This window comes from Lutjanus erythropterus, chromosome 2 (assembly GCF_056507025.1).
Source record: "Lutjanus erythropterus isolate fLutEry1 chromosome 2, fLutEry1.hap2, whole genome shotgun sequence".
Taxonomy (NCBI): Eukaryota; Metazoa; Chordata; class Actinopteri; order Lutjaniformes; family Lutjanidae; genus Lutjanus; species Lutjanus erythropterus.
The window spans coordinates 31,184,980-31,199,067 of record NC_139318.1 but is presented as its reverse complement, the minus strand read 5'-3'; the positions used below and the strand labels follow the sequence as shown (position 1 = coordinate 31,199,067).

The 14,088-nt window shown below is 38.4% G+C and overlaps 1 protein-coding gene across 2 annotated transcripts in view; it reads right to left on the bottom strand.

Annotated features, from left to right (window-relative positions):
- Positions 1 to 14,088, bottom strand: part of col2a1b (collagen, type II, alpha 1b) — a 70,377-nt gene that overhangs the window by 46,940 nt on the left and 9,349 nt on the right. For both annotated transcript variants that reach the window (XM_084737016.1, XM_084737024.1), the window contains 8 exons: positions 12,724 to 12,825; positions 11,484 to 11,561; positions 7,948 to 7,992; positions 4,855 to 4,908; positions 2,293 to 2,346; positions 933 to 986; positions 227 to 280; positions 74 to 127 (listed from right to left, as the gene is read on the bottom strand). In XM_084737016.1, the coding sequence (XP_084593142.1) occupies positions 74 to 127; positions 227 to 280; positions 933 to 986; positions 2,293 to 2,346; positions 4,855 to 4,908; positions 7,948 to 7,992; positions 11,484 to 11,561; positions 12,724 to 12,825 (495 nt within the window). The remainder of the gene's footprint in view (positions 1 to 73; positions 128 to 226; positions 281 to 932; positions 987 to 2,292; positions 2,347 to 4,854; positions 4,909 to 7,947; positions 7,993 to 11,483; positions 11,562 to 12,723; positions 12,826 to 14,088) is intronic.

Sequence of the window (14,088 nt, the reverse complement as noted above, 5' to 3'; positions counted from 1 at the left end):
AGATATATATATGAACGGTGAAGTGGGGCCTTAATTAACTGGAAAACAAGCTACACACAAAATAAAATCCTACCTTGGCGCCAACAGCTCCAGTCTCTCCCTTTGCACCATCAAGACCTGGATAACCCTATAAAGAAAGAGCAGAGAGATGGTCCACGGTTAGGAAAACAATTACAAGAACACAACCAATAACCTAATTCTACCGAAAATCAGCCAACACACTCACTCTGTGTCCCTTGATGCCGGGCAGGCCAGGAGTTCCTGGGAATCCACGAGCTCCCTGTGAAGCAACAGGAGAGATAATGCAGGAGATTAAAATACAGCAGAGGGAGAGAAGATGAAGCTAAAATTGTAAAATAATATTCCCAGCCAGCGGGACGGATTACACGAGTCTCACCAAACATTAGGAGGTTTAAAACAAATTTGAAGCAGTTATTTCCATTACGTTGTAATCATCTATTGAAATGAAAAGCTAAGTCCAGTTTTGGCTCCAACATTTTGGCTTCAGATGATAAATGACTCCACCTGAAACTAATGAAGTAATTACCATGAAAGTTATTTACAGAGTTGAACTCTAAACGCTGAATCGATGCAGTCATCCATCATTACCGTCAATTATGAGAGCTGCTCTATTGTTTAATCAATGTCAAGTAAAATGAAAAATACACTTCAGCTGATTGTGTAATTTTGAAGTGACAGCACAACTATTACTGTATGTGAAGTACGTTATATAAAAGTTCAGACGAAGATCGTGCGAATCACATTACTTATAGCCAAAGAAGTTATATTAACAAACTTCTCAGATATTATTACCAGTTTGGTTGCTAACATCCACAGCAATAAACAACATGTAACTGAAAATCTAACTAGAAAGACTTCCCTTTAACAAACCGCTCAGTTAAACAGAATGAATGCATCAACAGAAATCTCACCTGAGGTCCAGCAGGTCCACGCTCACCAGATTTACCAGGTTTGCCAGCCTCACCCTACAATAGAAGCAGGGAGGAAGAGTTGTGTCAATATTTTATTACAAATATGTAAACTTTCCTGTAAGCACTCCTTTCAAAATGTAAAATACTTTATTGTTTATTTACAGTAGTTGATGTGAGAGTGAGCACTCCTAGTGGACACAGTGTGACATGACATGTCTGCTGCCATCATGTGGCCACAAGTAGGAATTACATTTTCATGTCTGATCCCAGTGTCAGATAAATGAGCCAAAAGCTATTTCACAGATTAAAACGAGAAATCAAAGTAACTCACATGATGTTAATGATCCATTTGTTAGTGCATCACAAGTGCTGTGTGTGTTCACAATAACCACTTATAAGAGACAGTGCATGACAGTACTCATACAGTATCTGTATCATCTGCAAATGGATTTCATCTGCACATGATATTTAACTGGTTTTTAAGTTTGTTTGGTTTTTTTTCTTAAACTTTTGTACATATTGTGTTAGTTGTATTACTCCAGGATGCCTAATAACATCATGCAAAAGGAGCACCAATGAAAACAAGCCTTTAGCGAACATGGCTGCAGTCTGACAACATATAATTCAATGAATATGCTAAAAGCCGAATGGCATACATATTATGTCTCATATTGTAGTATTGTCATAGTTGTTAGGTGCTATGAAAACTGGCTTTTATCACCATATACATTTGCTCATATACAGTATTTAATTAAACCATATTAGTATATTTAAAAAAAAATACAGGACATCATTTAGTGAAACTGTCATAAAGCGTTGAACCCTTTTGTTTTCATTTACGGGTCCATAATAATAATAATAACAATAATGTATAATTATACAGTCATCATTAGCATCTGATGATGGCTTAGAGCTGAAACTACTTATTGGTGAGTGCCAGTATTCTGTATGCCTTTGATCCCACTTTGACCATGCATCCAACACTTTAATCAAGATCTGGAGTTGTGCATGCTGCAATTTTTTATCAGCTGATAATAATAATAATAACTGTGTGATACTTTATAGCACAGTATTGTGACACTGTGATGTTTTCCAAGAAACAAACAGCGACCCATAAAATCAATTTCTAATGGATTAAACTGAAATTTCTAATAATATCCTTAGTAGAAATTTATAAAAATAAAGGTAAAAATTTACTTCTCTGTCTGGTGGTTTTAAGTCAAATGTTCTGCAGAGGTGTTTTTATTTTACACAACACACAGAATAGGTGATATGAGGCCAGCAGCTATCAGCCTTGTCAGAGTTCCTACTTGTTGGAAATGTATTTACAGTTTTATGAAGTTATGAAAGACACACTTACATCATCTCCAGGTTTTCCAGATGGTCCAGGGGGGCCACGGGGACCCATGGGGCCCTATAAGTGAGGAGAAAACAAGTAAAGGTGTGAGATGGTTTCTATTCATGACCAACAGAGGGCGATGTTAAACGCTTTAGGCTGCAGCTTTGATTATCATTTCAAGTATAGATAAGTTAGTGTTACATTAATCTGTATCCAAAGTCCTTAGTACACATTCATACGCTTCCATCTTTTTTTCTTTCTGTCTGCCAGTTTCTTTCTCATGGTTCTCGCTGCATGTGTTTGTTGGTTCTGTCACTAGTTTCAATCTAAAATATCCCTTTCACTCTTTTTCTTTGTGTTAATGTGTCTTGACTAAATGGAGAAAAGACACAAAAAACTTATTATGAGAAGTGCTAATGTTAAATAAAACACTGACCTCCAACTAGGGTTGCAAAGTTTGTGCATGTTTTCCCCCTCTTTTTTATTTTCTCATTTTCATCTTTCTCTTTTTCTCTTTCCCCATTTTTTCCTTATTCAACAAGTAGCTCCTCCAGATGAAACAGTGTCAAATGTGGTATAATTACTGCCATAACTGATTAATAATTAATCTGTAAAATTTTTGATGGCGATTAATCGATTAATAATTAATCATTAACTACCTGCAACAATGTAAGGGATGTTATATTAAGAATACCAACATTTTGTCTCTATCTTATCAGCTAATTAAAGGAATTTTGTTGGTAATTTTATGCTCTGATGGAAAACACCGTCTTTGACTTTGTGATTTCAAAAGCTAAAATGATCTCCGGTTTTGGCCAACACTGTGACCCTGCTACATCTGTCAAGTTATTTTCTGGAAGGAGACTTGATTTTAATTGCACATAATGATGTACTGGAACAGTTTTAAAAGAGAGGGCACCTCCAAGGCTGCATATCTGACCTCCACAGGAGCAGATTAACACAGCAGAGGGGAGACCCGGCACCGTCTACCTGCTGAGGAAGCAGGATGGATGGGGGAGAGCGGGTTTAGCCTGATTTCTGGAAGCTTCCTCAGAGGTAAGTCAGGGAGGAACGTACGGTCAAGGCTAGAGACGGGGTAAAGCTGGGACAGCAAGGAGGGAGAAACTAACTTTAATTTTAACTAAAACTTTAAGTAAAACTTTGTCTGGTCTGGAGAAATATAACTTAGCAGGAGACACACAACAAACAGCGGAAGCTGTCAGTAACTGTGTTTCCATCCAAATTCATCCAGGGTTTTTACACATTCTCCAAACTCAAATTAAGCACTTTTCAAGCATTTTCAAAGTGCATTTCAAGCTTTTCCAGCACCTTAAAGCTATGGAAAATTATGCATTTATATAATCATTGTACACAGACTGAAAGTGATTATTTTCATCTTACTCACATAAGATCAGATGTTGCTGTGCTTAAAACAACTAAGATGATGTTTTGTGATAGTACTCTATAGAAGGATGACAAATTAACGCTACTACAAGGAGTTTTTAAGTGGTTATGAAAAAGCCTCAGTTTAATACTGATGCCTCCATATGACATACATAAGCAAACAAGACCATCAGAACTGTGAGTGAATCGGCTAAAGAAAATGTGAATGATTGCTTGTTTCCATCCACTACAGTTATGCAATTATTAGGAGCTGTTTCATCTAGATGAGCAGCAGGTGGCGCCAGTTCTCTATTTCAAAAACAATTACACCATTACAGAGGAAGAGGGCGCAACAAAATAACACAGTACAAAGACTGCACTTCACACGGTGAAAAACAATGTAGAAAACATGATGTAAATATGACATTTATGTTTGTTTCTTGTATTAATGTGGGCAAAGTTAAATCCTTGTGGAGCAGTCATGTATGTATTATGGAGCCATGGGAGTGAAGAGGAGACAGAAACAGGTGTTTCCATGTCCCATTAAGTGCATTAAACACAAGTTCTGGTGCTGGGGGTCTCTCTCACATTTAAACAATAACAAATGCAGTTTGATGACTTTGTGAAGTAGTGCAGGAAATCTTCACTTTCAAACCTTTAAACAGCTGAAGGAAATCTGTCTGTCTTGACATGAAAGTTTTATTTCCGTCCTCACTGTCTGACCTGTCACACATATCCTGTGTTTTCCCAGAAGCTAGAGCAACTAGTTAGCAGAGGCCAGCAGGAAATGAACCTTCAACTTGAATAAATTAGGAATTCCTTTCTGCTTAAATACTTTTGGAAACATCTGGGATAATATAAGTACAAGAAAATTATGAGAAACCTGCAAATCTGCCCCCAACAACCTAAAACAGACATGGTTCTGTACCCTGGGTTTAAGACACTGTATGCATTGACTGAAGAGGTTGTAAATGTTGAAACTGAAGGAGCTGGCCGGTCAAATAGACAAAGATACAGAAGTTACTACAGCGGTGAGCAGTGAAAGGTGAGAATGTGTTAGAAAACTTTATGGGGGTACAGTTACAGCGAGGCAGCAGAGGCTGAAGTTTCCATAGAGTTGACAAAGAAAAGAAGATAAAGAAAAGGAGAAGAGCTTCATAGACTACAGAGCGAGTATTTAGGTCTCTGTGGGGGACTTACAGATTGTCCGGGCTCTCCAGCCTCTCCTGGGTTGCCTTGGAAACCTTGTGGACCCTGTGATGTACATAAAAGAGAGAAGCGATTAGCGGTGAGAGTGCCTGACAGGAGGTTAAATTTAATAATAATAATAAAAAACAGTTACAGTGAACAGGAAATGTACTGCCAATTATTTAAATGACCATTTTCAGTATTTTTTAAAGCAAAAATGCAAAACAATTGACTGGTTAAGCTACTTCAATTAGATGTTTTTGCTGGTTTTAATCACCATCTATGATAGTAAAGGGAATACCTTTGAGTTTTGTACTGCTGGCCTTTTTTTTTTACTATTTCCAACTTTTAATATCCGAATACTACACATTATTCCAGCCATATCAACAAACATGAAAACATTTCAGCATAGTGAAATGTTTCAGAGCACTGGACTGAAATGTTGACAAGTTCATTGAGAAGTCTGAATAAATTGATGAAACTGAGATTAGTCAACTCTGTCCTGAAGATCTGTGTGTGTGTGTGTGTGTTACCTTTTTATTCATGGGTACTTAACATTGGAAATGTGTGACTTTTTGTACAAACAGAAATATAAACAAAACACAGGGAGGGTGCAGGGAGGGTGCAATTTTTTTTAAAACTATTTTCTGATATTTTATGGAGCAAACAATCAATAAATCAATTAATAATCAATAATTCTGAACAGCTGAAAATAAATCATTAGTTGTAGCCATACATCTTATTTAGAAAGGCAACCGTCATTATGTGGCAACAGTTATACACATATTATGAATTGGTTATGTAGTAAATCTAAATCTATTTAGTTTATAATGAAGAGTTAATTGAATACATACAACCAGCCAAATTTTGGACACATACCTGCAGTAGTACTGAGTAAAACTACATAGATTATAGCACACCGTATCTCTGGTCTGTCTACATATAATCTGCAGCTACTTATTAGTATTTTATTGTTTGTTTTTAACTTTCTTGTCTTTACATAGTTAAATTGTGCTTGTTTTAGTGTAATCATTTCAGTATTTTTATATGCACTTAGATATATTTTGCACTTTTATCAGTTTTAAATTCAAGAGTTTGTTCTTTTATTGCCATTTTATCCACCTTATATCAGATCATCTCTTATTTTTGCATCTTGTTTGCTTATATCTTCTTAGTTTCAGTTTCATTTATACATATAAACTCTTTTCTAATACTACACTTACACTTTCATCTGTTCATGTACAGCTCAGTGCTACTTCATTATGTACTCTAATTCATGGGTTCCCAAACTTTTTCCTATCAAAGACCCCCATAAGAGACGGACATTAGACTACAGACCCCCAGTTTGAAAGGATTTTGTCTTTAGGAGTTTTTTTTTAGTTTTGAAGATCAAGTCTTTGCAGATGCGTCTCTGATTTGAATTATTGTTCTGTAAATCCTAAATCTTAACACTTTGTGCTTAAGCTTGAAAAGTGTGATATTAAAAAGGAACACAATATAATTATGATAATTATGACTCAAAATGACACTACTTCCCTAAAAGTGTCATCTTGCTTGAGGAAGTCCATCCTGTTTGTTTGAATTCTATCTAAAAGCAGTCAAAGGTGTCCAAGGGGAAAATCCATCTCTCCTAATGTGGGTTCAGGCTGAGTAAAACCATCAAGTTGAGGCACGTCAGCTGGCATCGCCTACAACTTAATAGCTTTACTCAGGAGGCTTGGAGGGCTCAAAGGGCTACAGGGGGAGCTTGGTTGCGGGCAGGCGCATAAAAAGGCGGGGTGTTGTTCATGAGGGTGTCAGCCCATAGGCTCTGTGAAGACGGTAAACTGACAGGTGTTCTGCAGTTTTTTGGGGCTGTGGCATCGGAAAAAGCCCCGGAGGCTGCAGCTGTGAGACCAAAGTATTCTCTTTTTGACGCAGCAGACGCTCGCAGTTAAATCAGGTCTGTGTGTAAACACCTATCTATGTCGGCCTGTGATATGTCCACCTCATTTTTGGGGTCATAATTGTTATTAGCCCTTTAACAGGCATTGTAACTGCACAGTTGACCTTTTCGTGACCAAATTACTATAATAAAAACTTATTATTTAATGGAATGTCTGATGCAGATTATAACCACTGGGTGGAAATGTTGTAAAAATATATCGTTGTCAGAGAACTGAGAAAATAACAGAAGTTAACTGATGTGAAGCTAATCTTCAGTTATGACTTCAAGTGAAACTTAAAGTTGATGCAAGTAAAAAATTGATTAGATTTCATGTTTGACTGTATTTTTGCTGAATGGCAGAAACGTGACACTAATATTTATCTATTCATTTATCTATTTATCTATAAAAACATGTGTATGACTGCCTGGCTGAGTTGCAGAATCAGAACAAGGATCAGAAATACTCTATTAATTATGTTACAGCTGCTCACATTCAAAAATAGAAGTACATAAAAGCATACAGAAATGCTAAAAAAAAATTGAAACAGTAAGTATGTAAAAATATGTTTAAAAATAGGTGCATTATACTACTATATACAACAGTATATAGAAGAAATTTGTTGCCTGTAAAAAAGTGTTTGACTGCCTGGTTGAGTTACCCGTTTAGAGTAAACTGCACCCTAGAGTTTTTTATTTCTATTACACTGACTATCGCACCTGTTACAATGCATTTATTAAGTGATTTTGTAATAAATTCATTGAATATTGTTTCCTTTGAAATCACAGTAATTACATCATGCACATCTATTGTTTCTGTAAAGTCACTATTGTTTTGTTTTGTGCCAATAAACAGTAAAAGAAAATAGTAACAATAATATAACATGAAGAATGTTGAAAATTGTTGTTTTTATATGAAAAAAAATGGACTGGCTTGAACGCCAAGAAAAAAACGTGGAGCCACAATTTTACCAATAAATATGTTTTTGTAAATGTATTTCTTGGTGTGTTTGTTAAAGATTTAAATATCCCCAGGTGAAGTAGATAATATATCTACATATTTCATCAACCAACAATTATGAGATTTAGCCTCGAGCATCCTGTCTGTGATCGAACACAGGATCTCGTCTACAGGTGCACCCGGTGTTGTGTGATGTCTGGGGCCCATAGGATGTACTTACAGGTGATCCAGTGGGGCCAGGTGGTCCTCTGGGACCCATAGGGCCCTGAGGGGAAGAGACAAGAGACACAACATCAGGCAAAGGACAAATAATCACATCATTCACCAATATACCACAACATGTACCATTTAAACTACACAAACACTTAAAGCAGACTGTAAAACATGATTATTCTTCAACATTTCGCAGTTCTGAGTGTAGATTTCACGGGGAAAGCACGCGTTTTTGTCCACTTGAATTATGTCAGAAGCTTTAAAAAGAAAATATCACCTGCTTTGCCTTGAAGCTACACAAAACTCAACAGCTCCACTTGTCAAATCCATAAATCGTTTGAAATTCCTCAGTGGCATTTAGACTTTCTCTATCCTTCTCTGTTCACTGTCAGCCCCCCCCTTTTTTTCTTCTTCTTCTTCTTCCCACCCGCTGTGTGCTTCTCCACTGCAAAGGTCACCAGAGGCAGTGCTGTACTCCCAAGAGTTTGAACTCTGCATGACTTTTTGCACCTTGACATGGAATGAAAAACAACACGAACTGTTTGGTTTTAAGGGAAACGTTTCATCCTTTAAGTGTTTCAGTCGTCAGGACAGGAGGTGACATTTCTTTCTTCGACTGAATTCTCCCTGACTGAACCTTTAATCTGCACTGTGAGAGCTTCTGGTTGGAGTCACACGCCAAAGTAATTTCTACTTCGTCTTCATGCATCGCTGCTCGAGAGGAGAAAATCACATTCTGCAGAGGTGATGAGCCAAATCCCCGCTGCTTTTTCTCCACTGTCTGCTTTTCTATCTCACACACACACATGCACCAAGAAAATCAGCTGTGCAAGGAGCGATGCAACTGTAATAAGAGTCGGTGTCAGTGAAGTTCTTCAGTTCTTGATTCACATTACTTGTGACAGCTTTCCTCATGGATAAAAACATATTCCTTTCAGTAAACCTGCTTTTATAAACCCACATTTTAGCATCGTGGTTGTGCTTTAAAAAAAATCAGGGATGGCAGCCAAAGAAAACGTCACAGCACGACACAGTGGTCCTCAGAAGCGAATGAAAGTCCCCTTTCAGTGGGAGTGGGAAGCCTCCACCACAGCGGGGAGAGGCGCATCAATGGGGCTCTATATCTGTAGGACTTTTCAATGTGCGTTTGAGGGACGTGCATATGTGCTTATTTGAGTAAGAGAGCTGTGTTTGCGAGTGTTGGGTACATAGGTGTATGGATATAAGGAGGTGTATGAGGGGTTATAAGCGTTTCTTCTGATTTGACATCAGTCCGCAGTTCTTTGACTGCTCTCTCCCCCAGCAGGCTGCTAAACGCCAAAGTAAACGTGGGTTGGCTTCAAAAAGGAACCAGTATTGTGGCGAGCTCTCAGACAGACATGTGGAAGGACAGTCAGTAGGAGTGAAGCCACACAGACGGCTGCTAACTGTGGGGATCTGATCGACTCCAACCACCCGACAACCCCCTCCTCCTGGTGTCTCAAACCTCCGCTGGGCTGCCAAGCTGCTGCTCCGCAGCCCTCTAAACCAAAATAGCTCCCAGAGTGCTCCTCACTCCATCTCAGGCTGGTTGCCATGCCAGCAGCAGTGGTTTTTCATGGGATTGAAATATAATAATGATCAATGGCTGTTTCCTCACTTTATAAAAATTACCCCTCTTTACTCCATGTGAGGTGTTTATTTTCCATCAGGACCCAGAACTTTGGAGTTTCTCTTCTTGAACACAGGAGGGATTTACTTGTTATCTCACAAAACCAAAGTAGGCAAACTATATGGGTGATGCTAAATATCGCTGGGATTATGGACCCATTTGCCAAGATGGGAAGTAATTCTTCCTACTCTGGCTTTTAAGTCTCATACTGGGTTGCACCAACAAAGATTAATTCAATCTAAGATTAGATCAGAGTTCAGTAAAACTAGGTTTAAAATGAGTAAACCAGATTTGAAATCAGCTAAACCTCTGTTGCACTATATAATAATGAAAACCAAAAAGGGGATGCTTGCTTACTCAAATTAAAATAAATAAATATTAAAAATTTAATTTGAATGCTGTCAGAACTTAAGTAATATATAAAATATTGTATCACTTGATAGTTAGCTAACATGTTAACAAAATGTTAGTTACATTGTTTGATAGCTACCTAAAAAAGTTAAGAAAACATCAGCTAGTATGAGTTAAGAAAACATCAGCTAGTATGAGCTACACTGTTTTCTAGATAGCTAAAAAAAAAGTTAACAAATTGGAGGCCAGCCTACATTTTTGTTAGCTGGCTAAAAAGTTAGTGAGCCTAACTACTCATGATGACTCAGCAGAGAACCACTAATTTAACTTTTTATGAGGAACTTGTTATGATTTTCTCAATCCATCTCAAAAAGGCAGACATATACAAGTTAAACCTCCACAAGTCTAAGTTTAAAGTTAACACTGAATCACTGTTTAAATTGGAGTACTGCAACAGAAATATCTCAATCTGGGTTGAGAGACAAAAGTAAACTGAGGTTTAAATTTAATATTTCTTCATTTTAAACTGGTTTAAAAGTTTGGTACAATATAATTTAAAATCAAACCAGATTTAATCTGGTTTAAAAATTAATCCTTATTGGTGTAACCCAGCTTTAATGTGGAAACAACATGGACACTACAAAGGGAAGGGTAGGGTTGCTGTATGTCTGAGTTGGCTGAGACTTGCGTTCCACTGAAGATTCACGTCACTATCCAAGTATGCTGGAACGCTTTGAGGTGACTTTGTCCCAGACTTGTTGCTGCACCAGAACATTCCCTAAAACCACTAAAATGTTGCTTTACCTGACTCAAGTGTTAGTGCCAGTACACAACTTTTTTTTAAACTAATCCAGGTCACTCTACATGGACAGACACTAACTGTTACCACATAACGCCATATTACAAATAACATGTGAGTAAAAAATTGATGCAATACATGAATTAATAAAAAGTTATCAGTTCAGCATTTACTTTCGTCTGCCATGTTTCTGCATATGTGATGTCAACAACTCTGCAAGTCATGTGCCAAAATTTTTTGCCAACTTGAGGGGGCGTTCGTGTGAATTTTCCAAGTCGGGAACTCATTTTTCCAATTATTCCAACACAACATGCCTGCAGGAATAGTCTTGAATAAGTAATCTTCCTTGTTTCCTCCAATCTTTGATTATTTTTAAATCCCACATGGTTGTCTCCTCTCCTGATGAACAGTGATGATGAAGATGAAGATGATGATGATGATGTGTCCATTTTGGAGTTTTCATATTTGATAACCATGTGATGATTTTCTGGTCCCTGTAAGGAAGTTGTTTGTGCCGCTCCAGGAAGTTTAAAGTGCAGGATCAGCCACGCACAAAAAAAAAAAAACAGCACGAGAGCTGGAGGGGATTCAGTTTTGTTCAAAGACACTTGAGATGGGGCGATCTGATAATTTCTTCTTTTCCTGACCCATCCATGACTGTAGCATCCACAAAGATTCATAAGCAGCCGACTGTAAAATAAAAACACGGAAGTGGCAGCGGGTCTCGTCATCGCTCGCTCACCATTGGTCCTTGCATCACACCCATCTGTGCGCCGCCAGCCTTCTCATCGAAACCACCGGCCATCTGAGCAGCAAAGTTCTGGAGGAGGCAAAAGAAAAGAAAGGACCATCATTTGAAAAGTCACATCATCAAAGCTGCACATTTCGCTGTCTCCAAATGTGTCCAGTCAGCAGGTCTATCCAGTGCAACGCCTCTGGCTCACAAAACCCAGATCAAGCTGTCAAACTAGGCAGTGCTGATCAAACACGGATCAAGATGATCTTACTATATTGCCTATTTCTCACCTAGAATGTTTTCAGGAACATATTTTAGTGCACTTTTTAGGTGTAATACAAAAAAAACACAACCAGGTAAACACCATGTAGTGCTCTACTTTGAGACAGACCAAACACTGCTACATCACATGTTTCATTGCTCTGATTGGTTGTGAGTCTATCCAATTGCATCCAGAGATGTTTTGGTCTGTGCATGCTGTTAATGCCCCTTTGAAATCAAAACTGCACCGAGATTACTGCTGAATTGAAAAGGAACAATATCACATTGACTGCAGGATAAAGAATCTGGTTTGAGTAGACTAAAAAGGAAGTTGAAAGGCCAATGAAAATGTATAAGAAATGCTTCCAATTTCACCAATTTTAAAAGTGAGCTTTCGCTATGTTTTTGGTGTAAAATTAAAGTGTGTATCTTGGAGGCCAGATGTGCTGTCAGTAATTTGCTTGTTTGGAGGATGTTGTGTCATCTTGGCAGGAGAGAGGATCAGCTTTTAATAGATTGTCAGCAGCAGAGCTTATTATGTGAATCCTGATGCAGACAGAGGAGAGACAGAGGGCATGTGAACACTTTTCATCTCTCTCGCCTTCACAAAGACTCCTCTTGTCTGCCCCCCCCAAAAAAGCTCTTGCCCTTCCCCTCCCCAAGTCTAACATAGTACCTCCTGCCCTTCCACCTCCCCTCTCCCCTCAGCCCACCTCCTCCCTCCTTTTCTCCTGCAAAGAATGAGAGGCATTCGATCTATTCTCTCTCTCTGCATCTACTCGCTGTTGTCTTTCTGCCTCCTCCCAACGCCGGCGATTTCCCACATCTTTTGTGCTCTGGGATTCTTTCCTTGCTCCATTTTCTCCCTGTTTATTCCACCCAGTCAAAGTGAAGCCATTCTGGGCCTGGCATCAGTGTTCAACCTGTCAGCCACTCTGTCTGCAGTGAATGCTAACTAACCAGCTTCTCGTCATGGGATACTTACTCCACCAAGGCCAGGGGGTCCATTAGGTCCTGGAGGTCCAGGGGGGCCGGGATTTCCGGGGGTGCCAGGCTCACCATCTCTGCCGCGGGGACCAGGGCTTCCCTGAAATAGATACATAATAGTAAAATTAATAAAATATTCTATTAAATCCATTAAAAGGACAAGAATATGACCCACAGTTAGGTCATAGAGATTACTTGTTGCAATGACTCATACCAAGTTGTCAAATTTATTCTCAAAGTTTTTGCCTATCAAAAATTTTTTTTTGCCTCACCACTGTTGCCGTGGTGCTTGCTCATGGTGGGAACTGTTGGGTGTATGTCTAATGTTTTTATAAATAAATAAAGAAATAAATTTTCAAATGACACATTCTTTTAACAATAACTCAATTCTGTATATTATTTGGTCCATAAAATAGTAAATAGTAAAAAAAAAAAGAATCCCAAAGATTGAAGCCCATTGCAGTTTTCCAAAGGCCAAGATGACATATTGAAATGTCATGTTTTGTGTGAACAACAGGCTGCTGTTGATCAACTTATCAACTAATCCACAAATTACTTTTGCTTCACTCAAAACATGCAGCCTATATTTACATTTCTTCTATCTGCAACTAAGGCAGCCAGTTTGATATGAATGCAAATGCACTGCACAGACTCAAAATCTTACAAAGTAAATTTTTAAAATATCTCATTACACTTAATATATGACACAATCACCTAACAAGTGACATTTAAACTTATTTTGTAATTACATATCCTTGAGTTAAAAATCATCCTGTTTTTTGTTGTGATCTTATAATTAAATTAACTTTAAGCACATCAAGTCAAATATCCTAGACTTTCTAAGCACGTACGAGCTCATTAAAGTGTTAAATAATAATCGTTGCAAGTCACCATTGATTAACTCCAGGCCGTTGTGCCAATATCTGAGCTTGGCTGTACTTTGGATAAATCATTACACGGCAGCTGGCAGACGATGCGCCACTGGACTACATTTGTCAGATACTGTTGACAGAAGCCTAATGCTCAGCTGAACCCTCTCCAAACTGCACCGACGCTCTACATGAGTGGACTCAACCACAGCTGACCAGCGAAGGACTGAAGTTCGTCTGTCTCAACTGAACCAAACCGGACATTTAAACACAGAGCTGTAATACTTACCCCATGTCCAAGTATTTAATTCAAAACAAAAGACAGACTTTTTTTTCTTTGCACTTGTAGAGCTGATGATTTATCAGAGCACATCAGACTACCTGGCATACCTCTGTGCATGTAGTGACAAACTACCCTGTGAGGGGATCCTGAAACTGAACCAAAGAATGTGCTGCACACCTAACAGGCTGCTTAACCTCTGCTCGCCAAAATC